A 27934-nucleotide genomic window follows, 5' to 3' on the forward strand; every position below is an offset into this window, starting at 1 on the left:
CTGCAAAAAACCCCACCATAAAACTATGTGTTTACTCAGGTTATGAACCCGTTTACTTCTGGAAACTGCCAAGTATTTTGGTAAAGTTATGGCAAAGTTCCAGGTTACAAAAAAGACCTGAGATCTCATTGTTAGCATTTCCCAGGGCAATAAAGAAAAAGATACCCCTTACTGTGGCATCCTTATTTTCTTATTTTCCCGTCTGTTGCATTACTTCTTAAAATTGGACATGATGGGAAAGAGCTGTACGGTCTGTTCAGGGAACTGGAGCAGCATTCACAGCTTGGGGAAATTAAAGGCTGCACGTGATAGCTATTAGTCCTGCGATACTCAGAGGGAGCGCTCAGTGATGAGTACGGTATGAGGCTTTGAATAGGAACTAAGGGTGAACTAAAAAACATTAAGAGCATAAGGAGAAGATAACCTTGAAATCTCTCTGGAGTAGAAGCCTCTGTCTCGACAAACACTCTGGGCATTAGTGTCCCCACAGCTGCCGGCACGCAGCTACTCCAGCACTGCAAGGCACTGGCTACAAAGCCAAAAAGGAGCCTATTGCTTCTGGAAAATTCGCCTGCCTTTCTTTCTCACCCAGAAATACTCGGCAGCTCAGAAATGCCAGACAACTTTTAAGTCATTTCCAGTCACATTTTTACTGTTGAGGACAGGCATATCCATATGCAGGACAAATAGCTCCGGTGGGTCCAGGAGCTCAGCAGATGAAGCTCCAGAACAGCGGGTTAGGCAAAATCAGCCTGGCAAGAGAAGCGGTCTGGGATCTGCAGGATTTGGTTTCAGCTGCTACAAACACCTTCTTTGTTCCACTACCTTCTACGTCCTTCTGGTGGCTTTGCAGGTAAATCAAAGTAATCGAGACTTGTGTTTGAGTCTGACCTACATTCTCCTGCAGCAGAAGGCAGAGATTTTTAATCAAATTAACTGCACCAGGGATTTCATAAAGTGTGAAGCTCTGTCCTTCGTTATGCAACTAAAAGCTTTTTGGTTAAGGTTAGTGGGCTTCAAAAAGAACAAACCAGCTCCATGGCTCTAAAACTGGCATGCTGAGAGGACCCTCCTCTGTGCCTCTATTGCCAGGCATTTAAATAAAAAGAGAGTTAAGTGTCGAAGGAGAACAAAGAAGAAAAATGATTAGCTGTGCGTGGCTAATAATAACAATAAAGTGGAAAATATTTTGGACTAAAATTAATGGACACATCTTTAGTATGTCATACGCGAATTTATCTGCATGACTTCCACTCATGTTAATGGGAGCCACTTGGCTAAATTTCTGCTCAGTGAGCTGTTAATTCATCCCTAAGGGATTAAGTTTAAATTTAAACTTACAAAAGCCATTTAATGTTAAACCTGAAACACTGTCTTGGATTCACACAGTTTTCAGAGAACAAAGGAGTAGTGAAATAGATTAGCAATTATGTATTAGTGTGAATATTGAATTTCCTGAATTTAGTGATTAATTTGGGGCAGTCATAAGTTGTGACATCCTGGTTCTGACCAGTATTTGGCTAGTGTGATATTCTGGCACCCCAGCATCAGATGCTCCCAAACATCTGACAAAAAATTAGTTCTTGATAACACGTTTATAGTCAGCACCTTTTTTCTAGCTACTGTCAAATCTTTCACTGTGTCCTCTCTTATTCCCAGTGTTTTCTAAATGAAATTATCCAAAACTTTTGAGCCACTTTCCTTACACAAATGTTTTTGATGTGTATCTTCTCCTCTGTTTGTCTTGATGTTTGTTTTCTACTTCTATATATCTTTTCTACTCCTGTCTGTACCCTTCTAAGCACCAATGGTCAAAACCCATTATAAGTACCCCACCAGTTTCTCCAGGCCATAGTATCTGCTGTGTTATTACCTCTTCACCTCTATTCCTGCATAAGACTGTCACTTGTTTTTTTCCTACCATCACTGCACTAAGTAACTTTTCCTGAAGTTCTTCATGAAGATTCACTACTTGACCTTTAGTCCAACTTCCACCCCTTGTTTCTGCCTCCTCCCCTCACACACCCAGTGTTATATGAGTAAATACTTGAGACGACTCATCCTAATGCTTGCTGCTTTTCTGAACTGCATTTCTTAGTAGTTACGTAGGCCTTCTGAAATCCCTTGCAACCTCCTCTGCTGTTAAAGTATGTTATCTCCTATGCTCGCTCTCATTTTTGCCACCTCTCTGTTCACCTCCTTCCAGATTGATCATACATGAAATAACACTTAATCCACGTGCTGGGGGGCACCCACAGATAGCCACTCCCAATGTAGAAAATTCCTCATCTTTTCCAACCCTTTGCTCTTTATCTCTTAACCAGTTTCTAATCCACGTTTAATCTTATCTGGTCAACTATTCGCTCTCTGAAGGAGGTGCCAGGTCTTTTAGCATTCTCATAAAATGTTGTGGTGCTGTATAAATATTTATTCATACATAAGGCATCCCAAGTTCATTTTATCAGCTCATAGTCATCTAGGTGTTTTATACGTAGTAATTTTTTTTCCAATTAACTTTTCTACCACTGCGATAAGGCTTTCCGCTCTGTAATTACTAGGGTCACCCCCTGCATCTTGTTTAAAATTAGATAAAATATTAACTATTCTCTAGTCCTAGCTGATGTGGAATATACTGTATTCTGCAGTTAATCACGAGAAAAAAATCTCTTAGCTTGGAAAAGAGTAGCCACACCGCTCACAGCGAGGTAAAGGGCTGACCTTCAACAGCCTTCTACTGTCACAGCCCTAAGGTATCCCAAGTTAATGCCTTTATGGCATGAGCTCATATCACATTCAGATTTAAAGTCCATAAAGCTCACTTTCACTTGAGACTTAAGTGGTAAATCAGGCTCTTCGAAGAGATATGTGTCAGAAATTAAGTCAGCATGGCCTGTAGCTACCTACTCTCAGACAACTGAAAGGATAATACCAAGTAACCTTCCTAGATATGTTGACTTTAGCAAACATTGTTCATGGCTGGTTCTGAAAATACTGGTTTAGAGGCAAGAATATAGAATGTTCTTTCCTTGATTTTTTTTCCTCTCTAAATGTGTTCTGAATAGATTAAAAATAAATATAATGAACTTTGTTCTTATGCAAAATTTTGCCTTCCTAAAAAATTGCTGAGTGGGAAAAAAGCTAAGGCCAAAAGATTCAGCTGCTTCCAACACATAATAAATCTGGAAGGGAAGAGAGTTTACAAGTGACTTAACTGTCATTTCCAAGCATGGTCATAAGTTTAAAAGATATAGCACAGAACAAGGGGAAGTGAAAATATCTGAAGGAACACACGTCTCTGCATTACTAAAAAGAATGTTTCTACTGGTGTACACATTCATGTTGTATCAGCCCTTCACTGGGAGAAATCAGTCCAAGGTAAGTCTCATTCTTGCAACAAAGCTCCCTAGGATGCTGTGGTACCATCCCCACAGAGAGGTGGCAAAAGTTCTCTTGAACTTCTAAATTAACTTACCCGTAAATACCTATTAACGCTCCTTTCTAACACATATATAACCTCCTTCCAGTCTGCTCATTCACTACTTCCAAATGCAAATCACTGGGCGATGTGGCACTTTAGACATTAATATTAAACTTATATAAAATGAGACCTTCCTGAAGCCTGACTATCTGGGTGTGTGTCTCTCTGTGGCTTACTGAGGTCGAAGGTATGAACGCTGCTCCACGAAGTACCAAGCTGGTATCTAGCAAGGACAGTAAGAGCAATGCCATTATCTAAGTCTAGGCTCCACTCTAAGGCTACTTGAACCTGTCTGGAAGCCTAAGCAGATCCTTCACCTCAGGAAGAGTGGTGACCACAGGGGCATTCACTTCAACACTCTAGTGTCTCTCAAACGATAGCATCTTTGCCTATGACACTTCACTGCCGTCAGTGATTTCTGCCCATTGATTTTTCTACTGCAGATCAAACATAATAATCCATATAACCATGATAATACGTGATAATGATAATATAACATGCTATAGCATAATGGTAATGATAATATAACATGATACAGTATGACAAATATAACACAACGATCAATATAAGCAGCACACATGGCTCAGAGAAAAGCCTTCAGAATCCATGTAAGCAATAAATATGCAAAAGCAGTATCAAAGAAAAGAAAAAGAGTGAAAATACCTCGTGATACTTTTTCACTGTTTTCCCTGACATGCACGTGCAGGATTTCCAATTTGAAGTCCCACAGCCACAGTTTCCTCCACAGCGCTGGACAAGGAGGCAGCGGGGGAAGAAAACTACATTTGTCAGCTTCAGTTCCTCCCTTAAATTGACAGAGTAGTTTCTCGGAGTGCAGCTGTAACGTTTCACATCGTCATTCAACCTGTCCAGGTCAACTGCAATGCAAAAGAAGTTTCTTTAGTAAGGTCTGAGTGGGACATTCCTCTGGTTTGTACTGCTCCCCGGGCAGTCAGTAATGCAAAGTGATGTGACACTGGTTGGAAAATATGTGAAGTATAGCAGTGATTTCTGAACAGATAAACATAAACCCACCAATTTTAAATAATTACAGGTGGTCGTTCAGGCTCTCATCCTGCTCCCACTTACTCCCACAGCAGAGCTCACACTGGCTGTAAAGGTGAAGGGAAGGCTTGCAGTAAAATATTAGCCTGAAAGCTGAAGACTGGTTATTTTATTTGCTTTATCACTGACCTGTTGGATCCTTGGGCAAGAGATTCCACTTCTGCTACTCTCTTCTCTCCTCTGTTTATACCTGGCTTACTTAGGTGATGAGCTCTTTTTTTGTCATTGCATAACTCCTTTTGCCTAACTGCAGGCATACAAAAGGCAAACACTTGAAAATAGGGTTTTCCTGTGGTCAGTAGAGAAACATCTTTGGAGAGTGATTCATCCCTTCTTCACAAGGGCATTTAGGACAGGCGACATGACTTACTTTCTCAAGTTGCCTGTCTGTATTGTTTATGGATAGAGTCTAGATAACTCTCTTTTAGATGAAGAAATCAATCTAAGCAATATTAATTTCAGCTGCTAAATGCTACTATAATAGGCATACAAATAAACACAATTAAAACTAATGAGCTTCACTGAATGGCAGTAGTTGGTTATGTTTGTTGGCTGGTCTCTCTGTGAGATGTGTCATGTAAACAAGTAGTAAAGCCAACCATAAAAATAACTTATAGACTATCAACTGTGAGTTTAAGTGCTGTTTCTAGCTTTAGCTTGTAAATCTAAAACAAAACAAAAAAAACCCCATCCATAAATACATTTTCCACAATTGCAACACAGATAAAAGTAACAAATTTAATGAGTTATATTTCTATAGAAGTTTTCTGATTTCTTTTTCCCTCCTTTTCTGCTATCTTCTTTTCCTTAGGATTCTGTCCACCAACTAAATGTTCAAAAGCTCAATAATTCCTTCTGGACTGGAGGACACGTGAACTTGTGTTGAGTTCCCACCCCAGACAGAATTTGCTAATAGAATCATCAACAGGCAAATAGGAATGGCTTAAATGAGAACTGAGATAATGGTGTAGTGTTTGTGAACATATCAGATTTTCATGGGCATGTTTAATCGCTCAACACCATGTCTGGTCCTGAGTGCACCTATGCTTGTGCTTTACTACCAACATGTGACTCAGTCCTTGTCAATATCACAGAGTAAATTGTGGAAAAAGCTGTGATTTGTAAATGCCGTGCACCTTTACATTCTGACCTGGAGATATTCACAAGGCAGATAAACAAGAGCCAAGGGTACTTAAATGTCATGAGTGCTATTACAGAAAATCATAGCAGCTTCACTTTTCTGGCAAGGTGTTATCTCAGTCAACGGGAATTTAGCAGATAAATTGCAATTTTATAGCAATTGTGATACATCTCACCATGAAATCTCAGTGGTTCTCTCCAGAGAGCTAGCATCTGTCCAAAAAAGGTATAGATCATCCTCCTGATATAACCACAAAATCAATGGGGCTGCTGGTATACTCGTGCACTGGGACAAAAATACACCCCATATGTCCACAGCCAGGACTTAGAAGTCCAGAGAATATTGATTTCTTCATTTTAACAGACAGTATTTTCTTCTCCATTGTAATTCTCCAACACCACCACTTCTTGTTGCAGGATCTCAGGCTAATTCTTCTCACAGGGAAGTGTTTCCCACTCCCAAACGTTCTCATCAGGACCTTTGCCATCAGCTTTGCTTACCGATAAAGCAAAGAGGTATCCAGCTACTATTCAATTAATCCGACAGACATCAAGCAAAAATTAACCAAAGGAAGAAGAGGGCAGAAAATATTCTGCCTTCATGATTAATGACATTTCTTGAGGGGAAAGCCTGTATCCTCCACACTCTGGCACTGCAGCAATCCAGGGGAATGGACAGTGACACGAGCAGGCTCCTTTTGGGACAGGCTGGCCGTGGACTAGGATGGCATTTGCTGATGGTGCATGTCTGGATAGAGTTAGAATAAATTGCTCAAAGGCTTAACTCAGCCTGTGACTGCAATGCCTCCTGCTGAGGTAACACAAAGAAACAAGGCTTCCAGCAACAAACTGGTCATTAAACAGGGCCCAGACCCAGGTCACATGAACTGACATCCGTGTCCAGGAGAAGATGTCCGGGCGACCGAACAAAATTTGCTCTTTCACAGATGAAATTTCCTTTCAGGATCAACAGTCCTCCCTCCAGCATTGAGCTGATCCCTATTATCACTGCTGTGTTATCAACACAGAAACGACCCTGTAACGAGACTGGCAGAGAGGGAAAGCACCGGCATTTAAAGGACCAGGGTGGGGGGGCCTTCCTGCAGAGAGCATATTATATCCATCACCACGCTACACATATTAGCTGCATTACTTAAGCTGCTCAATTTAAATGGCAAGGGGTGACCTGGCAAAGGGCTTTCACTGGAGGGAAGGCTTTGCTCACTAACCTTCAAAAGCCTAGTTTTGATGACTTTCAGAAGTCTTTGCAGGGTCTTTTAGGCTGTAGTTGAATCAGTACTGTGGAGAGCTGTTGAATTGCTCGAAGTATAAGAGGGAACAACCACATAATTAGGATAATTTTTTTTTTCTATGCAGTATGAAGGAATCAGCTATAATTTGAATAAGGACTCAAAACTTTTTTCTGGGTGCATTCTTCAGGAATTCTGAAATCAACCAGTAGCAAAATACCAAAAAATAATTTTATTCAGTATATTTTTCTATGATGAACTATATTTGAAAAACCTATGGGACATTTTCCAGTGGAAAATTGCACGATTTCTTCTTGGTTTCATACTCCAGGCATTCTGATCTGGACTTATTAGCAGTTTTCAGAACCCCAGATCCCAGAGTTATCAGTTAAGATGTGAATTTTCTGCATTTTGGCATATCTTGGGTATCAGAGTCCAGGCTGAAATGGACAAATACAACAGAAGAAAGGTCTTATTTTTGTGTTGCTGAAATCATGAAAATAAATAACTGCAAGCCGAGAAGACTAAATAAAGGATGTTAGAGACACACAACTCATGCACCATAAAAATTCACCTGGAGGTAAACAACTATGTTCTTTTTGACTTTGCTCTACAGAAATCTAGAGCTTGGTGGGATAAGGTGAGGGTGCAATGTCTTCTGTATATGTATACTGTACTCTGATAGTATCACACTGACACCCCAAGAACAGTTCCCATTGCCTAATTAGCTACAGAGTATGGTTTGCAGCCCCCTAACAGAAGAACACATTTTGCTCTGAACTACTCTCTCTGCTGAAAGCTTCAATATGCATTTTTACCTGTCTTGTGATTGTTTTACTGTCTGGAGCCAGTCCATTTCCTCATCCATATAACAAGGAGATTATACAGTACAGTCAGTTTCATGCATCACTTCACTGCTGTGACTAAAATGTAACCGAGCCTTGGTGTGATTGGTGTGAAATCCTGCTGCTTTACTTATCAAGGACTGAAACCACTGGAGTCCTTCATTTAAAACTAGAACTAAAAGCTTCTGTAGGCTGGATGCAAATAACTTCAAAGTATTATTACAGAGTGTCTGCATCAGAGATTCAATCTGAAGGCAAGGCAGACATAAAAAGATGCACTGGAGCTGTAAGTTGGATACCTGGAGTACAGTGGTTGCCGTTTCCTCCCCCTTAAATCCTATGCTTAAATCCATCCTCATCTCACATAGCACTAAGGCATGTGCTTATGTTGAAACATTGATCTTAATCAGAGGTAAGCACTGAAATCAGGGACTGCAGATAATACCATGTCTTATTGAGAAGGGACAGCCTTAAACATTGGAGAGGTGAGAAAACCTGCGCTGCTGGTCACTGATTAATTTTAAAGTGACAGGCAATCTGTTTGGGTTTCTTTTCAGACTTTATCTCCTCCAAATACATACATGGCCCTAACGTCATCATACCTGAACATTTCACTCTTCTTCCATGCATCAGCCACAAACCAGAGCTGAGGTGTAAGAGATGGCAGCCACCTCACCACGGCATTCCTATACCACATGTCAAGGACATTTACAAGCAAGGCAAGAAGGATCCAGGCAGGTGCAGAACAGTCAGCCTAACCTCAGCCCATGGTAAAATTAAGGAATAAACCCATCTGGAAGCAAAGTCCAAGCATATGAAAGACAACAAGGTGACTGGGAATAGCCAGCATAGATTTACCAAGGGCAAACTGTGACTGACCAACCTGAGAGTCTGCTATAACAAGACAACTGCCTTGCTGGAGAAGGTGAAAGCAGCAGAGGCACCTGCTGATTTTTGACAGCGATCCATTGCATTCTTGCAGACAAACTCCTGAAATATGATGGGATAGATGGCCTACAAATTGGGTAGATAACGAGAAGGTCCAAGGGGCTTGAACAACGTGATCAGCAATTCCAAACACATCTGGTGGCTGACTACTAATGGTGTTCCCCAGGGGGAAATGCTGGGGTCAATACTGCTAAAGATCTCCACAAATAACCTGAACAATGGAATGGTGTGAACCCCCAGCAATTTTGTGAGTGACATCAAATTGTGGAAAGTTGTCCATGTGCTGCAGGGCTGGCTTTCAGAAGTACTTCAGCCGGCTGCAGAAATGTGCTAGCAAGAACCTCATGAGGTTCAGTGATGACAAATGGAAATTCCTTCACCTGGCATGCATCAGTCCAGCTATGCTGAGTTCATTTCTAGTCTGACTCTCATCCCTTTTCATGTGTGGCTTACAATTGTAACAAACGTTGTGCTGCTGTTTTCATTTTGACTTTTGGCTTAAAAAGATTCCTCCTCCAAAGCTTGGAATTTCTCAGAGACCTATGAATGTATTGCATCCTTTATTCCCAGCATTCGTGCTCCACTAGCAGAAAGGTGTGTGCCAGGGCTGTGTCAGGAAGAGCGGAGGCATTCCGCAAGCGGTCAAAGACATTCAGAGCAGTGCTGTAGCTGACTGATGCTATGGTGTGGTTGAACCTGAGCTGGAAAATTCAGTTCCATACATATGGTAAACAGTCAAATCTTCCACTGGTTAAATCACCTAAATTCACTGACACTGATGAAATTATTCTTCTCCGTACTGAATACTGACCATATCCTGTGGCATTTAGTCTCCAACACATATGGCTGACCGTAATCACTGTTCCACTGCACATGCTTGATGATGCCACAATAAGCACTTTGTTAAATATACCTGAAAACTTTGGAAGCTGTCCAAGTCTTTCTTGTGGGAGCTGGGGAGAAGATGCTGCGTTTTGGATTTACTACAGAATCACAATGCCAAGACAAACCTCCTCAATACAGCAACTATTATTTTAGAGGAATGAGAGATCAGGATTTCAGTGGGATTATAACTGTCCACCCGAAACAAGATTCACAATATACGGGCCTATTATAGACTGGCAAACCAATTACCAGCTGTGGTATGGGCCAGGTAGCAAAAGCAGGCCAAACCGTCAGTGTTGTAAATGGACAGAGCTTCATTGAAATCAATGGAATTGACCAGCTTATTTCAGTGATAAATAATATGCTGCAAGTTTCTCTATCATTTAAAAAAGGGGTTTAATAAGAAAAGCTTTCACTGCAGTGACCGACAATTATGTCACATAAAGCAAGAGAGAAAATCTAATTTGTCACAGAGGTGGAAGACTACAGATGTAGATCTGAACTAGATTATGAAATGCAGGTATGTGTGCAGTTTGAATGCAACAGACAACTCGGTTCCCAACTGAAGTAGGGTGGAAGAAATATCCTGTTTTTTAAGCACAGGGAATACTTTAAATTAGCAGCTATTTGAAAAGGTACTCCATCTACTTGGAATATTCACTTTTGCCATGAATGAGTGGGCATTCAGCATTTGTGATGCCTGCACTCCCTGTCTGGTGCAGTGAAACTTGCTGGCAGCCATCCCAGAACCTTTCAAGGATGAGTACATGGATGTTTACAGTAATTTATTTGCCACTGTTTGCCAACCCCTGAGAAACTACATTCCTCAGTTAAAACTTTAACTTCTTGCTAGACTGTTGTAAGTAGTGACAATTGAAAACTATTGTTGAGGACATGGTGAGACTTGCCTGATCTTGGGAACCTGTTTGGCAATGGACAGCAGAAATATTCCATGCATCTTGCTACTCCCCTTCTAGAGAGCAGTGTGGCTATGCCAGCAAGTATTTTTTATTTAACTTGTAAAGCTGTCATTGCAGACAGATGTTATTGGAAGAATGTCCCACATAATTAGTTTCTTCTCATAGCGTAAGGCTTCTTGCATACTATTTACCAAAAAGAAACTGAGCTCAGAGGCGTGTGTAGTCTTGTTAATTTCCAGAATGTATCTATCCACATGCATTCCTGATTCCTAGGTTTAGTGGTGAAAAAAAACTTCCTTTTTTAAAGATGACCTCCCTCTCTAGGTACCATCCCCTAGATCTACCTCTATGATAAGAAACAGTGAACTTATTCTTTCTCCTTTCCGCCTTCATTTGTACACACTTCAGAGGCACAGGTCTATTCTTAAAATTACAAAGCCTTTTTCAATGGGACGTAAAACTTCAGAGTGTAAAAAAAGATAAATGCAAACAAGCATGTGGGAAAAGTTAAATGATGTTTAATTGATGGTTGGAACTGTTTACAACAGTATCTCTGAGGAGCTCTTCTAATATTATCAGGCAGAGCAGATACATTGATGCTTTCAAAAATTTAAACGGCAGGGTGAGGAGGTTTCCTTCAAACATATCTGAATGCTCCTTCTGACTCTCTTAAGGAACAGAGACCTATTTGTCTAGATGTTCAACATAATCGTAGAGTATGTCTGTTTTCTTTTTTATATCTAACTGTGTTCTTGCTAAGAACAGTACTAAATAACCCAATAGCCAGTGATATACTTTTAGATATTTGTAATAGCCAAATTGCTGTAACACTGAGGTCAGCTACAACATATTACAGCAATGAAAAAGGAATTCTTTTAAAAGATATACTTCATTTGGTCTGACCTGCTTTTTTCCTATGAAAAAGTCTAGGAAAACCTTTTTGAGTATACTCACAACTACTGCAAAGGTTATTTGAAACATCTACTTGCCATATTTTCATGTAGGAGGTGTACACTGTAGTTTATAGCTTATACAAGGCCCCTTATTTAAGGATTTTGTAAATTCAAATGTGTATCTTCCCCATTCTTTTCTGTCCTTTTCTTCCAGTCTGGGTTTCACTGCAATTCTATAGTTGACTTCTACTGGAGTAGTTAACAGCAAACCCCACTGAACACATGTAGAATTAAATTTAAAACCTCATGTGGTTATTAGTGAGACACACTTGATGCCAGTATCTTACCTGAATGGTGTAAACAGAAAGAAACACATTGAACTCAGTAGAGTTGCATCAGTGTTGCAGAGGTGTGAGATCAGATTTTGTAGATGGAATGGAGTTATCATACATACAGATTTAATCAATACACTCTTTATCTTTAAGGTTCTTGCAGGAGGTACGCAGGGAAGGATCAATCTTATAACTGTGTATGAATACATGATGGGAGGGAGTAAAGAAAATGTAGCCAGAGTCTTTGAAAAGGACAAAAGGTACTGGACACAAATTGTAACACAGAAAAACTTCTTTTCAATGTTTAAAAACCTTTTTTTTTTTTTTTGTTCCAAAGGTGGTCAGACAGAAGTTGCCCAGAGAGGTTGTGGAGTCTCCATCCTTGGAGATACTCAAAACTTGACAGGACACGGTCCCAATCAACCTGCTGTTGGTGACCCTGCCTTGAGCAGGGAGGTTGGACTCCGCAGTGTCCTGATGTACCTTCTCAGTTCATCTGTTCTGTGATTCTGTGAGTTTCAGCTACACTAAACCACTGTACTTCTTATTCCTTTGACCCTCATCCTCATCTTTGTGGATTACTGATTGCCAGATTAAGAAAACATGCCATTTAAATATCATTTATCACTTGCACCTGTTATCAGAATTGGTATTCAGCAACACTGCCTCTTAAGCTCAATTTTGTGGCACTATTTGTTATGGGCAGAGAGTTGGATAGGAGTGAAATCATTAGTGATTCATTTGTACCATTTATATGACATGTTCCGAAAATGGTGTGAAAGATAGGCAGAGATTACATCAAATCATTCTAATCTGCCTCAGGGTTGTTATAGCTAAGGATAAAGAATAAAACGCAAACCAGAAGCAGAAACAGATAGATATCTGAAATAAATGATGATATAATCTATTGCTCTCTTTGCTGCAAGGTTATTCCAGTGCCTATAAACATTCCTCAGAGATCCACAGTATCTGTGTTTAAAACCCACCAAGCATTGCTAATTTAAGGACTTGTTAGTGCTATTCCCTACTCCTGACATCATCCAAGAACAAGCCTTTAATCTTGTCAAAATTTTATGACTAAATAAAAATTCTTAACTGAAATTTTTTAAGGATTTGATTATGGTGAGATATTTTTGTCCAGAGGGCTGCTAATAGTCAGGGAATTTGGCCTTTGGTTTGAAGACAAAAAAAAAACCTGTTATAAAACCTTTTTTGCTTATTCCTGTAACCAAAACAGCAACAAAAAAATCCTATTAAAATTAATCAAGTGTTAAAATAATAACTGGAGAGCTCTTTAGGTCTTTTACAGTGTTTCCTTACGCAAGAAACTGAATAACATTTACACTAAATGGAGAAACCTTTATGCATCTGAATTTTCCAAGCACTACCAGATTAGATTGATACCTGTAGCCTACATGACCAACCCCAATATGGCAGTAAATGCTATTTTATATATACATGGTCATTTAAACGTTTGGGGTACTAGGCCAGATATGATCTGAGAATCAAATGAAATCTGGAGAGCAGAACCAGTACAGTATCCATGTTTCTAATCAGCTTCTATTCAAATCAGACCAGACTTTTTTTTTTTTTTTTTTTGTATACATGTCTATCAGTGCCAAATCCAGCCTGGGACTAAGTGACACACAGCCCGTCTTTCACAGACCCCTAAATGAGATCAACCTGATCTCAGAGTGATGCAGCGGCAGTTAGGTGATGCTTTTCACCAAACGTGCTGTTGTGCTTGCCTGAAATTTCTGATGTGCCAAAATGGAACAAAGTAAAGGGGCTCAGTTTTCACCAGATGGGTGCTCAGGGCTTTATTGCAGATTCCTTTGATGTGCTGAGCCCAAAACCAGAGACTGCCAACTTGTCTTGGAAACTGTAGGCCAAGGTGGCTGTGTATCTACTAATACCTTGTCTGTGCCTGAGGTCATTCTCCTGCATGAAGATCAACAGCCATAGGACAGTCCACAGCCCTGTCACTAGCCTCTTAATCTCCAAGACAAGGTGGCCACAAGCAAACTGCCCACTGGGAATGGCAGCTGGTCTCTGTCGACTCCTGTTTCATGCCCAGCAATGACCTGGGAGAATGACATTTGGCCTGGGCCAAAACTAAGCAGAGACCAGGCTGATAAAATAGGAATACAAGAAGTAGATTTCAAGGCCTGGTAACACTCTTTGACACTATTTTCCTTAATACAGATACAGCCTATATATCCCTTTGAAGATCAAAGCCTCATCATGTGACAGCAACTCAGCTGCAAACATAAAATTAAAATCCTCTCTCCCTGCTTAGCACATGCTTAACACAGGGGGGATGGGATTTGAGATGCAAATAAATGGTAGATTGCACAGAATCAGGACTGTGACTTCAACATTATAATTTTAAAGTTATAAAGAAGAATGCATATGAATACGTAACTTGGAAATGGAAGAAATAATATTAAGAAAGAACTAAAATAAGATATTTCACTCCAGATCTCCTGGGAAAACTACAGCAATTGTTATCTTGAAGAACCCTAACATACTTCCTAGATCTGTACTTGCACATAAAGGGCAATTTCATCAGGCCTTTCAGTGCGTGGTTACCCCAGAGCACCACTGTCTCTTTTAAACAGTGTTTCTTTATCGTTATGGGTTTGTACTGTTAGCTTAACATCCCTTTGCTTTACCATTTGGTGGATGATTTGAACTAACAGAAGGAAACAAGAAACATAACCCAAAAATGTGTGCTTTGCTCAATTACAGTCAAAGACGTTAAACCGTAATAATGTTCCCTGCCAACATAATGAAAAACAGTGAGATGTTCACATCCTAAAAAACCAGCTGCACATACAGGTGTCTGCACCAGATGCTTCCCTAAGCACAATGTGATAAAAGCGATTATTCCTCACTCAACAGAGAACAATCCCTAAGCAGAGTCTTTAAAGGAGGATGATAGTACGGGCAATTAGGAGCCCCATGCCTTACACACAAAGCAGTGTTTAAGAGGGTGAAGCTGAGAACCATCTGTCCTTTACACATGGACCTATGTTTTCGTTTGTGAATTCATCATAAAGATGGGCAGTTTTCAGACTTATCTCTCAAGCAAGATCCTACACAGTCAGAAAATGATTAAGGATTAAGTGACTTATGCCTGGTTTTAACAAGTGGTAGCTTGCCCTGTGGCTCCAACAGGAACACTGGCACCAGAGTCTAACACCTGATGAATGGACATTTGTGCAAGGAGTGAAGGAATAGCCTGGTCTTGCCCCATAGTATACATATAGTGCCTTTTCCTACCTTTGGACTTCCTGTCATGGTAGCTCCTGCCTCGATAATGGTGCCCACTGTCTGTGTACAAATTCTCAAGATCTTCTTGCCAGGAGTCCGGGTTAAAGTGTTTGAGCAGATCCTCCACTGTGTCAAATGCAGCAATGGTCTGATCCAGTGCTTCCGCCGTGAGCGTAGGGTCAGTCACTGATGGAGAGGGATAGGATACCCCCTAAGAGTGACATACATCTCAGTGTACTTGGAATAAATTACAGCACCACTCAAAACAATTGACAACATTTACTGAGAAACATGTCTCATTAATGACGGAAACAGGCCATCTTTTAAAGTCCTTAGCCGGACCAAGCTTTGTTATGCCTATGGGCTCATTTGCAAGGAGAAGAGACACCACGGAACTCGCAAGCAAATCGCAGAGGAGATGCAGGGAGTGGAACTGCTGGACTGTCAGCATGCACACCTGATCCTCAAACGGGATGCTGGCTTGCGCATACACAAAGTGTAATCGAAATGTCTTTTGAAACCACTGTGATGGCCATGACTACAGAATGGAGGTGACATGTAGGGGTTGGGTGCTGCCTTCACAGTTCTGCCAGCTCTGTTGGTAAATCCTTAACAGGCAGATTAGATACCATGGCAGAGAAAGACAAACGCAAGAAGTCCACTAGACCATCTTTCTTTCCCTGGTCAATCTGGACAACAAATTTGGCTTGGTTAAAGACTTGAAAAGATAGCCCTTTATTCACAAGAACTAAATGTATTATGAAACACCAATGAATGTTCTCTCCTACCCTTTTACCAAAAATACAAGTTACAAAGCAAACAAGAAAAAATGTAGTATTTGGATCTCAGCAATGTAACAATGAATACTGGGATTACCAACATAGTTATATTCTCACAGTTATAACACAATAGCAAATGGAATATAATTTCACACCAGGAAGGGCCAAGTACCATTCTCTGCGTATATTTGGTTTCCATTGAACTTGTGGCACAACTCAACTTTGATCGAAAGATTGCAGCAATTTCGGTTTTAGTTGAGAGGACTTTAAACATTTTTAATAATCATTATTTAGAATCATAATATTCACTACCTTCATACCACTTTTTCCCTTGTCCAAGAGCAAAGCCTAATAGTATATGTAAAATATGTGCAAGAAAAACTATTAATGCAGATCTGTTACTTTCTGAAGGACCACCTGATTTTGTTCAACAAGAAGCATAATATAGCACAAGATTTGTTTGGATTTTGGTCTTGTAAGTTAAGCCATTGGGGCAAAAACTCTAGAAACCCTCTTCTCTCACGAAAAGCCAGCTCTGAAGTAATGTAGCAGAAATATGCCACTTAAAATTAATGGCTCCCCAAAACAATTTTTTGCCTCATCTCCCAAATAAATGCATATGTTAAACTATTAATCTCTGCAATTAACTTCACTCAGTTGGGTAGTAATGGAAAGGCCAACTCATTTGAGCAAAGTTGCTCACTTGTTTGCAGGATTGTGTCCTTGAATGCTTACTAAAATAGTTTTAAATAATATATGTCTTTTAAAATAAAGGAATTGTCTGTAACGGTAAGTTATACCACAAAAGTAATAATCCTTGATATTTTACTGCACTTTTGCTGAAAGTATGGACAGCCCAAATTATTAAAAACAAGAAAAAGAAGAAAAAGAAACGCTACAGTGGTGCAGTCAAGCAAGCATAGCTGAGCTTTACTGCTTATAGCCAACAGCATAAGAAGTTTCAGAAGGCCTGCTTGTGACTGTAATGCCTCCACAATGCAGCGCTAAACAAGACACAGTGCAGATGACCGTAAAAATTCATGACCCACTAGAAGGGAAGGCATACCTCAAAGCATCTCTCCTGACTTCTAAGTGGCTTGGAATAGGGACCGTCAGAGAGACGGGAGCCCCGGGAGCTGAAAAGCTCACGCCTGCAAAGTGAACACAGCGTTGCTCTCCAAAACAATGCTGCAGGAGAGACTGTGCTGTGGGTGGGAATCCTGCAATGCGCTAATGCAGTCTTTGAGGTTACAAAGGAAAAATGCACCCAAATGCTCCTTGCTTATTGAGGAGAGCTCAGCAGAGCTCAGGGTTCATCTGTGACGGCAGCCCAACAAGGAAACGTCAGTCCCTGACTACCTTCCAAAAGTGAGGGAGATGGTGCAAGGACACTGAAGAAACAGCAGCATAAAAATCAGGCCACAGGTGTGTGGCTTAGACAACGCGAGAGGGTTTTTTTGTGTGTTTAACTGTGCATTTCATTACAGAACTGCAGGTTAGGCTGTGAATTTATAGGCAGGGCATTTCAAACTCCTATAGGCAGTAGGGATTCCCCATTTTTTTTTCATATAAAAGCTCCTACTCAAGAGATTTGTGCAACCTCGTTCACACAGAAGAAAGCTTAACTTTTTCTCAGTGACAGGCAAGTCAAGAGGAATTATTTCAACAGCTCGGATAACCTACTGCCAGCGACATCGTGTGACAGGCCCAAAAGCAACTTCAAAGCTGCCAACCCAACTGCCTCTCTTTTGTCCTGCCAAGAACCAGGCACTACCTTCAGAAGAGCTTGTGCTTGCCATAATCTGGCTTCTGAGATTGCATCCAAAGAAAGGGCAAGAGGGTCAAATGCAAGAAGCAATGAAGAGCAACGATCTTCCACATTATGTGCCTCTTCTATGTTTCTTAAAAGCACTGAATGCATTTTTAATTTCATGGGACACAACAGTATCTTTTTTTGTCAGTGCTCTTACCCTTAATTTGTTCCCGCATTCTTTTCCATTTTCTATCTGTATTGTGAAGCTGACAGGCAGTTCAACGTGCATCACAGCTGTTGTTGGTCATAACATTACTGCACATATATTGGAAACTAACCTAATCACAGAATCACAGAATCACAGAATAGTAGGGTTTGGAAGGGACCTCTGTGGGTCATCTAGTCCAACCCCCCTGCCGAAGCAGGGTCACCTACAGCAGGCTGTAGAGGACCTTGTCCAGGCGGGTCTTGAATATCTCCAGAGAAGGAGACTCCACAACCTCCCTGGGCAGCCTGTTCCAGTGCTCCGTCACCCTCAGAGGGAAGAAGTTCTTCCTCATGTTCAGACGGAACTTCCTGTGCCTCAGTTTGTGCCCATTGCCCCTTGTCCTGTCACTGGGCACCACTGAAAAGAGCTTGGCCCCATCCTCCTGACACCCACCCTTCAGATATTTGTAAGCATTTATAAGGTCCCCTCGCAGCCTTCTCTTCTTCAGGCTGAACAAGCCCAGCTCCCTCAACCTCTCCTCATAGGGGAGATGTTCCAGTCCCCTCACCATCCTCGTAGCCCTCTGCTGGACTCTCTCCAGTAGCTCTTCATCTTTCTTGAACTGGGGAGCCCAGAACTGGACAGAATACTCCAGATGAGGCCTCACCAGGGCAGTGTAGAGGGGAAGGAGAACCTCCCTCGTCCTGCTGGCCACACTCTTCTTGATGCACCCCAGGATCCCATTGGCTTTCTTGGCAGCCAGGGCACACTGCTGGCTCATGGTTAACCTGTCGTCCACCAGGACACCCAGGTCCCTCTCCACAGAGCTGCTCTCCAGCAGGTCCACCCCAAGCCTGTACTGGTGCATGGGGTTGTTCCTCCCCAGGTGCAGAACCCTGCATTTGCCTTTGTTGAACCTCATCAGGTTCCTCTCTGCCCAAATTTCCAGCCTGTCCAGGTCACGCTGAATGGCAGCACAGCCTTCTGGTGTATCTACCACTCCTCCCAGTTTGGTGTCATCAGCAAACTTGCTGAGGGTACATTCTAACTCTTCATCCAGGTCCTTGATGAAGAAGTTAAACAAGACTGGGCCCAGTACTGACCCCTGGGGGATACCACTTGTTACCAGCCTCCAACTAGACTCAGCACCGCTGACGACAACCCTCTGAATTCTGCCATTCAGCCAGTTCTCAATCCACTTCACCGACCACTCATCCAGCCCATACTTTCTGAGCTTATAATAAGGAGTGAATTTTGTTTCCCTGTTTTCTGGATTTGCCATGCTGGCTTAAGGGCAGAAATGTTGGTTTTAGCTTTCTGAGAATTAAAAAAAAAAACAAAATATGACTCTGTTATATGACCTCCGACAAGGAAGGAAGAATTTGCTCACTCTCAAATTTTCAGAGTTGTAACATCTGCAGATCTTAAAATGAGCCTTTGGGTTGCTTGTGGGTTTGAGGGACAAAACTTAGATCTGCCACGCTAACTGACTATCAGCAGAACGGTATGTCATCTCGTCTTCTGCCCCTCAGACCACAGCAGAATCTCTGAACCTTTCTCGCTTGAAGAATCTGGATGTCCTCGGATTTTTTCCTTGGTGCCTTTGGGAAAAATTACTCAACCTCTTTACCTTATTTTCCCTGAGGATAAGAAAGGGCTATGCAATGCATGCCCAGTGGAAGAACGTATGTTTTATTAGACAGGAGATAGCATGGAAAAAACAATGAAACTGGCGATCTGCTTCTGATTTAGCTGTAGGTTTCTGTGACCTTGGGCTTGACACCTGTAATATTTGTACTGAACTTCCCTACCTGTAACATTAACAACTACTTTTCAGAAGCAAATAGATGCGAAAAATTAATACACTTTTTCACAGAATCATAGAATGCTTTGGGTTGGAAGGGACCTTTAGAGGTCATCTAGCCCAAGCCCCGCTGCAGCAAGCAGGGTCATCTTCAACTAGACCAGGTTGCTGAGAGCCCCGTCTAACCTGGCCCCAAATATTACCAGGGATGGGGCCTCCACTACCTCTCTGGCCAACCTGATCCAGTGTTTCACCACTCTCATTGTAAAAAATTTCTTCCTTACATCTAATCTAAATCTACCCTCCCTTAGTTTAAACATATTACTCCTTGTGCTATCACAACAAGCCCTGCTGAAAATATTTTCCCCATCTTTCCTACAGGCCCCCTTCAGGTACTGAAAGGCTGCTAGAAGGCGTCCCCGCAGCCTTCTGTTCTCCAGGCTGAAGAGCCCCAACTCCCTCAGTCTTTCCTCATAGGAGAGGGGTTGCAGCCTTTGGATCATGATTGTGGCCTTCCTCTGGACCTTCTCCAACAGTTCCATCTCCTTCTTGTGCTAGAGGTTCCAGCATTTTTTTTCAATATGAAAAGAACACTGGATTATTGTTTGGTGTATTGTGTGCCTTACAGTGTTAAGGAGGATAACTAACATGGCATTTACCATATACTTGCTCTCATTTTCATAGTTACCTGATGAGGGAGCCCTAGGCTTACATTTTCAAACATCAGCCTACCATATTTTTAAACCAAATATTCTATCCCATGGATTTTTTTTACAACCCCATATTAGAGTGAAAAATGAGTTTATGTCTTTCAGTAAAACAGTGCTTTAGCATCTCCTGCTTGGTACATCCAGTAGATCTCAACCCTGCCAACATTACTACTCAGGACTTTCAGCACAATTAGTTCAAGGCTATCAGTACATCGTAACATGAAGGGCAAGTGTCATTTGCAAACTCAGGAGTAAACACAAGTGAGATTGGCTTAACCTCTTCTAATTTTGGCAATACAGAATCTTCTTTCTACTTGACGCCTGGCTTGGACACCAATCAGTAGAATTTACCCATATTTTATTTACTGCTCCCCCACTGGAAACTCCTGGCAGCTACTGTAACAAAGGTGCCATCACTAAACCCTCTTCCATGAATGCTCCAAACATTGGTCTCAAGTCTGCTTTGAGCAATTATCCTTGTCTCATGTGTTTTAACAGGAGTTTATAAGAGCTGTGACATGATGTTGACCAGTCAGCAGAATGCACAGCAGAGGACTGTCCATATTATGATTCTGATGCTACATTGCCATTCCTCAGAATTTAACTTCACTTGGGAAATGAAAGAGGGAACAGATTTTTGTCCAATGACACAAATCAAATGCAATGAAGAGAAAAATAAAATTTTGTACTGGATTACTTGTTTTCCTTCCTTCTCTCTTTTTTTTCCCCCCAAGCATTTTACTGCTTAATATGTTTACTTCAACTATAATATATTATTACAAAAACTTAAAAAAATCTCAGTATTCACAAGGAAAAACTAGATCTATTTTCTTGCCAGCCTGTTTTAAGTATAGTCTGCTATTTAGGTCAAGACATTTTACAATTGAAAATTGTAAGGAGTTTATATCTCATATTTTCATCTTGGCAGGATGAGTTTGGAAGTAAGAAATGTTTCCCAATGGCTATCTCATGTGGTTACAACAGCTGTTGGCATATCCTGAATCTTTTCTCCTTAAAAACACACTGGCTGACTCCAGTTTGAGTTGGATAAACACTTCTGCCTTCCTCTGCCAAAGGTGAATACGTGGTTCCTCTGTGCAGGTGCCATTGCAATGAGTTGGATTCAAGCCATCCTATCAATCCATCCACAGGCAAAGTAGCAAGAAATTACTTACTGAGACAGAGCTTGTGACTGACTCCCAGTTAGTTTCTGAGGCCGCGTGCTGGAAATCATCCTAAGAGGAAAAACCCACAGGAAAAATCACCATTAAGGCAACGTCCTAAATTAACTGTAGAAGCTAAAAAAATCTCAGCATTAAACATCTGTCACCTTTTTCAACCCTCTTTAATGCAAGAGGCCTTTGCCATGTGTCATTCCTAAATAATTCTAGTTGCGTTTAGGTTCCTCCCTTTTCTTTGTTTATAAACTAGCTCCTTCTAAGCTTGCTGGGGCAAGGATAGGTATTATTTGTGATAAGGGTATATGCTGCTTTGCGTAGCAGGACCTAATCTGGTCAAGGCCATTACAATTATCTTCCAATACAAATATTAAACACCACGTCATGTATGTCTACAATCAGTGTATTAATGCTGTTCCCCAAACTGATCCGTTCTGGAAAGTATGTGGACATGCCAAACCCCTGCTACTATTTAGCCAAGGTGAAAAGCAGCGTAATCTAATCCATTTGAAATGTAGTCCTAACATGACTGTAAGTTCTGTTTGTGCTTGCACTGAACAGGACTTACTCCTCTGTGCAGAGCACTGAATGGCACTATGTCCTTTACATCAAAAAACACAGCCACAGTACATTCACGTTAGAAGTGTCATCGCACAAAATCCCATTTATGGCATATATGATTAATTTGAGAACAGGGATGGCATTCATCTCATCTACCTTTGGACATCTACAAAGCAAACACCTAAGTTCTTATCTCCATTGCCACTCTTGTTTCCATTTACAGTCAACTAAAACTAGCATTTTTAGAGTGCAAATCATCTGATCTATTTTACAAGTTTAATTTGACATGATATTGCATTCTAAAAATACTTTTTTCTCTCCATTGTCTATAAAGGGAGCCTGGGAGGACTGGCTTAGATATTGTAGATAATTGTAGATATTGACACGTGGTCACCTGAATCCCAGGCCACTTGTCTGACCAGTGATGGGCAATCATTACTTAAATAACGAAGAATCCATTTCTTTAATCTTTTGGCAGTTTCACTCATTTCCAACTGGAATAATGAAACCATGAAAAATGGAAAAAAAGGCAGCATTACAGAATGGTTGTTAAACACACACATGCAGTGAATAGCTAATGATCGGCAAGAATAGGCAGGTAAAGACAGTGGACTGAAGCGACAGCATGCCAAGATTTTAATTTCTAATAGCAGAATTTATAATGAAAGGATTTAAAGAAGACGGATCAATGCCTGGGCTTATAATTTTACACCGACTCAGTACCTGCTATGCATTTTTTAAGTTGGCAGTCTGAAAGGGAAAATGGAAGGGTAGCTGCTCATCTGATGCTCTCTAGACTCAATGCTGCATTGGACCATACATATATGCATATATTCAGTTATTTCTTAGGAATGGAAGAGAGCAAATTGATCAAATAATCTGCTAATTCATCAATAAAATTCTCCTTTAGTCAAGAAGGAACAGGCCTGCTTTCAGATCCAGACTCCGTATATATGGTTTTTTAATGTTTTTCATTTGCTGTAGAAAAATATTCAAATGTCTCAAAAATCACAAGATTATTTATTCAATATTGTTACTGGTTTTTTTTTTCTCCTTAAAAATGTTCCTTTCTCTAAAATTTTAGGCAAGAAAGCCGTAGTGATTTCTTCAGTACTTAAGATTAGTAGGAGTTAAGAAACCCCATCACACTATAGTGTCAGTAAGTGACCATTGAAACTGCAGGGCTATTAAAACGTTAATAATTAAAGCGGTCATTTTATTCTAGGCATACAGAAGAAAAAGATTATAGGTTACATTTTTAATGCAGATTTTGTTATAAGCAGTAAAGAGATCTACAAATGTTATGATCAGGTCATAAATAATTCAGGAGCAGTGGGCTACCTTGGCCACATTCTCTACACATTTGGTTGCCCAGTTCTTGACAAGCCACGATTTAAAGTACATAAAAATGGATCTGAAAAGCTCATGGATCCTCTGGTAATGGTTGCCAGTTGCACAACTTGGAAAACATTTCCTCTCTATTATTAGCTTCCATTTAGCACTTCCAGAAAAAAATGGCATTGAGTTCTGAGGCATTATTTTAAAACAGGAACAATCTGCCTCATTGAATGTCTGGAGAAGACCATAGGCAAGGAATAATTTTGTGTTTGAAGTGACGGTCCCCTTGTGTTATCTAATTGTAGACATCAAAACTATTTCTTTAGTCTATGCTTCTTTGAGATGGTTGATGCCAGGGAACCCCTCCAAAACCCTGAGACAGACATGTGTACCACCTGCTTCTTGGATCTCAAACCTGATGACTGCACATTTTGACTCTGTGATTGTATTTCATCTGCATAAACTATTCACAACTATATGGCTTTGTTCCACCCTCACTCAAGGCAGCTGTAGTCATTCTTGGCTTCTCGGAGCTTTCAACCTCTACAGTTTGAAGATTATTATTATCTACGGCTTCTGCTTGCAGCTATTTCAAGTAATAATCCAAAGTGGTTCTCATCATTACAAAACCCTCTCCTTCTTTCTCACCATTGTCCCTACAAGAACCTGAAGGACAAATATTTTCAGTGCTACGTGTTCAATTCATAAAATCTCGTTTATCTGAAACTGCACATGATCACTTGGCTATTGTTTATGCCATTACTCAGAATGATATTAAAACTTCCTGTTAAAACATAAAAAAAACCCCACCACCTCTTTTTTAACCAAATACTGGAAAAACAGGGTGGTAATAATTTGGCTACATCACGGTCACAACAGTGCTTTTATTTTTGTATGCGTGTCATGGTGACACAACATTACATGAGACTTCAGCAAAGCATTGCATTAACTGTTCTGCAAGCATCAAAAGTACAGGCAAAGCAGCAGGGCTACCAATCACCTTCTGATAGCAGCTACCTTTACTGAAGAAAAACAACTTCCATACCTCAACTTCCAAAATTACACCTCAGCAAGACAAATCCTGAGTCAGTCCTTAGAGTTAAATACGTATGGACATTGATATATTGTTCTTGGCTCTGTTTCAGACAAAGATAAGCTACTCTCACCTTTGCAGACTGACTTTGTCTATAGCCTGTCTCCCACCACTGATCTCCAATAAGTGACAAGCAATCACAGGGAATACTCTTTGTTTCACACAGGGCTTTCACAGGTGGAGATCATGAGGCAAAATCACTGCTATCAAGGATATGCAAGACTGCAGAGCCAGATAGCACTGGTTGCCGAGGAAGATGGTTTGCAGCCTTGGGGTCCATGACCTGCAGCAGCACAGGCTCTGCCGGGCTCAAACCATGAGGTCTGGCAGGCTCAGTAGGAACTGTGAGGCATCAGGAAGACATCAGGGATGAGGCTGGGAACCTCGCCAGTTTGCGAAGCATGTTGTCCATGACTCACTTTGTTGTATCACAAATATGGCAAAACATATGAGTACTCCCAGCCATGCTGAATTACTTCCTGGTCCTCAAATTAAAAGCAAGAAGCACCTTCTAACATTTCTGTGATTTTTCATTTTTTACATACATTATCAGTGTAGGCCAGTCTTTTGTCATCTTGGTGCTTGACATCTATGAGGCATGATGCCTGGGATAGGCAATGGCCACCACAGAATGGGCACAACGCACTGGCAGCTCTCTCCAGTGAGAAGCAGCAGCCCATATCTCTATAAGCTTCTCTCTGAACTCTTTCTTCTCATCTGCAGGTCCCTGAGGTGGCTGAATTAGGTTTAGTAAGAGTGTTTATCTTCCAAAACCAACTATAAATTATGGCTATTAAAAGCTGAGGTGATGGTCTCCGCTTCAGGCAGCAGGAAAGGTTCACAAAAGAGTTGTGGTTAAGAAGAGCCAAGACAGCATTCTAGACTGATGTTTACAGCCTACCAAGTTTAAAAATGTCCTCTCCTGAAGGAGCAACTTTTTCTACTGTGACCTTGTTGTGGGAGTGGAAGAGAAGTGAGGGTGGGAAAGGTAAAAATGCAGGCGTGCTCTTGGGGCAAGTAAGCATGAGAAAGTGGAAGAAAGAAAGAAACAAAGGAAAAATGAATATAGAGAAGATGAATGTGTTGGGCTCTGTCTGTTGTCACCCCATTTGTGGTATTTAGATGCCACAAACTGTACAACAGAGAAGCAGCTTCTAGAAGTTTGCAGAAGAACAGGGCTAAGGGATGTACAGAGGCAAAAAGGAGATTCTGCAAAACCATATCAGAAGTGAAATGGGGCATGTTCAAAGAGATCTAATGCAGAAAGAGAATCTCTCACTGGAACGTATGAATTAAGAACTAGGACAGTAGAAGGTCTGTAAGGAAAACCTAGGGTAAATTATAATTTGAACAAAAAGAGATTAAATTATCCTAACATTTGAATTAGTAGAGGAAACTCAGTGATAGCTTTTTTTGAACAGTAGTCAACACGCATTATTGGATTCAGAGCTGTTTGCACACAAGTAGCTGATAAGCAGATAAACTTGTAGTTAGTAATAATAAATCATAATAATCTGGAAATACGGCCCTTCTTTTTTTTCCCCTGTAACGAGCAATAGCACCAATATTTTCTCTCAACATTGAACTCATCGATATTATATTCTATATACAAACCAACAGGTATTTCAAGCAAATAAACCCAAACTCAGAACACACCATGTAACAGCAACAGTGATAGGTAAGTAAGAGGCAAAATGGAAGTCACAGTTCCATTTAAAACAATCCTGTGATAAATACTCAAGTTGTACACTTCCACTAGTTAATGACAATTTCTCATGTGGCATTTTATTACACCCTAATTTCTATTCTTAAAGATAAATAAACATACAGAGATGTACACTTTGAAATGTCTTTTGCTTTTATCATACTTTCAATCCATCACATTGCTAAGTTTCATTGTCATATCAGACTGATATTTACTACCACTTGTCTTAAGAATGCTGAAAGATACCTATTTGCCTACAGCAGGCTACTCAATAGGAAGTCGGAAGCTGCATTTTTCTTACCTGCAGTAGTGGCCAAACCACTGCTTTGTTCAGTTCTGGTGACCAGGCTTTAAAATAAAAGATGCTGAATTTGGAAACCATGCAGCAACGATTCATCTAATCTGGAAATCATACCTTGCAATGAGACATGAAATGGAGGCCAGTGTCTCTCAAGAAGGTTAGAGGTACCTTAACCTTGTCTCTCCAGATAAGAACCTGTAGTTAGCTACAAGAGGCCGTTAACAAAGTTAACAAGCTCTTTTATTTAGCAGTGTAAGCATTTAACAAAATCAGGTGGCTGTAATCTGAAGGCAGTAATATTCAAACTGGAAATATGAGCATATTTTACCACTAATGACAACTATTACTGGAACAGGTAAGAAATTAACAAGTAACTTTAATCATATTGAATTTTCCTCTGTATTTTTTTGCTGTAGTCCCACAAAGGCAGGCCTTCCATGACACCACTATTTTAAAATCAGTAACAAAAAGTCAGACAGCCACCAAAGAGTGTCGGATACCAAATGTGGTAGTATGATCCTTGCCCTTTAAAAAAAGACATTAATTGAGTTTCTGAAGCTCAATTGCCACTACATACCAGTAGCTACAACCTTATCAGTTATGATTAAGCTAATACTAGTGCAAAATGACATATAAAATCACTCTTGATTTGTTCTGACACATTTACTAGCTATAATTGAATGGGAAGCACAAGATACTTAAAATTTCAAAAGTTTAAGGCTGTAGTAACTATTCAGGTTAACTGCATTTTGATACATTTATTTATGAAAAGTCAAAGTAAAACTGAAGCAGAAAAATCTATTTAATAACAGTTATGTTTGGTCAATACTTCTTTTCATCCTTCGCCTAGTTTTGGAATTGGGCATTGCTGGGTGCCTATTATAACAGTGGCCAAGACATTGACATTTAAATGATATCTCTAAAAGGTCAGATAAAACTTGCTCAAATGAGACGATATATATGCCTTTCAAAAATCAGATGTCATCTAACACCACACTGCCTATGAGCACCCCGTTTGGTGCAGATACCCAGAAGACTGCACAGGACTTCAATGCCACCCTGTGCAAACTGTGCACTACCTTTAATTTTTCTACTTGTCACAGAGTCCTGTGGGACCTAGGACACAAAACTTGAAAAGCTCTTCCAGGTTGTCACTTCCAAACCCTGATTATTTCAGGCAACATCACCATCATAAACAGCTCACTGTCCATTTTGAAGCTAGTTATGTTTTCTTTGCTCCTTCAAATCCCTCAGACTGATTGGCTGTTTCCAAGCTGAATTTATCGTTATTGCACTTATGTAAGTGCCAGCTTTGTCCTTTCCTTCTTCTCTCAAATTTGCTTCCTGCAGTACTTCTGAAGAGATGTTTTATCTCCTCTGAGCATCCGCTTTATTACACTAAGCAAGCCAAGTTGTCTTGGCCTTCAGGAAGAAATGTCCTCTTTCCCCCCCCAGCTGTCCTGTAGCTGTTC

At 40.6% G+C, this 27934-nt stretch overlaps 1 protein-coding gene across 2 annotated transcripts in view; it reads right to left on the reverse strand.

Moving 5' to 3' along the window:
- The window catches only part of PDGFD (platelet derived growth factor D), a 151478-nt gene that overhangs the window by 14262 nt on the left and 109282 nt on the right, over window positions 1–27934 (reverse strand). For both annotated transcript variants that reach the window (XM_075418024.1, XM_009938499.2), the window contains exons 4-6: window positions 21462–21521; window positions 15042–15243; window positions 4142–4356 (exon numbers count right to left, since the gene is read on the reverse strand). In XM_075418024.1, the coding sequence (XP_075274139.1) occupies window positions 4142–4356; window positions 15042–15243; window positions 21462–21521 (477 nt within the window). The remainder of the gene's footprint in view (window positions 1–4141; window positions 4357–15041; window positions 15244–21461; window positions 21522–27934) is intronic.

Source organism: Opisthocomus hoazin, chromosome 1, assembly GCF_030867145.1.
Source record: "Opisthocomus hoazin isolate bOpiHoa1 chromosome 1, bOpiHoa1.hap1, whole genome shotgun sequence".
Classification (NCBI taxonomy): Eukaryota; Metazoa; Chordata; class Aves; order Opisthocomiformes; family Opisthocomidae; genus Opisthocomus; species Opisthocomus hoazin.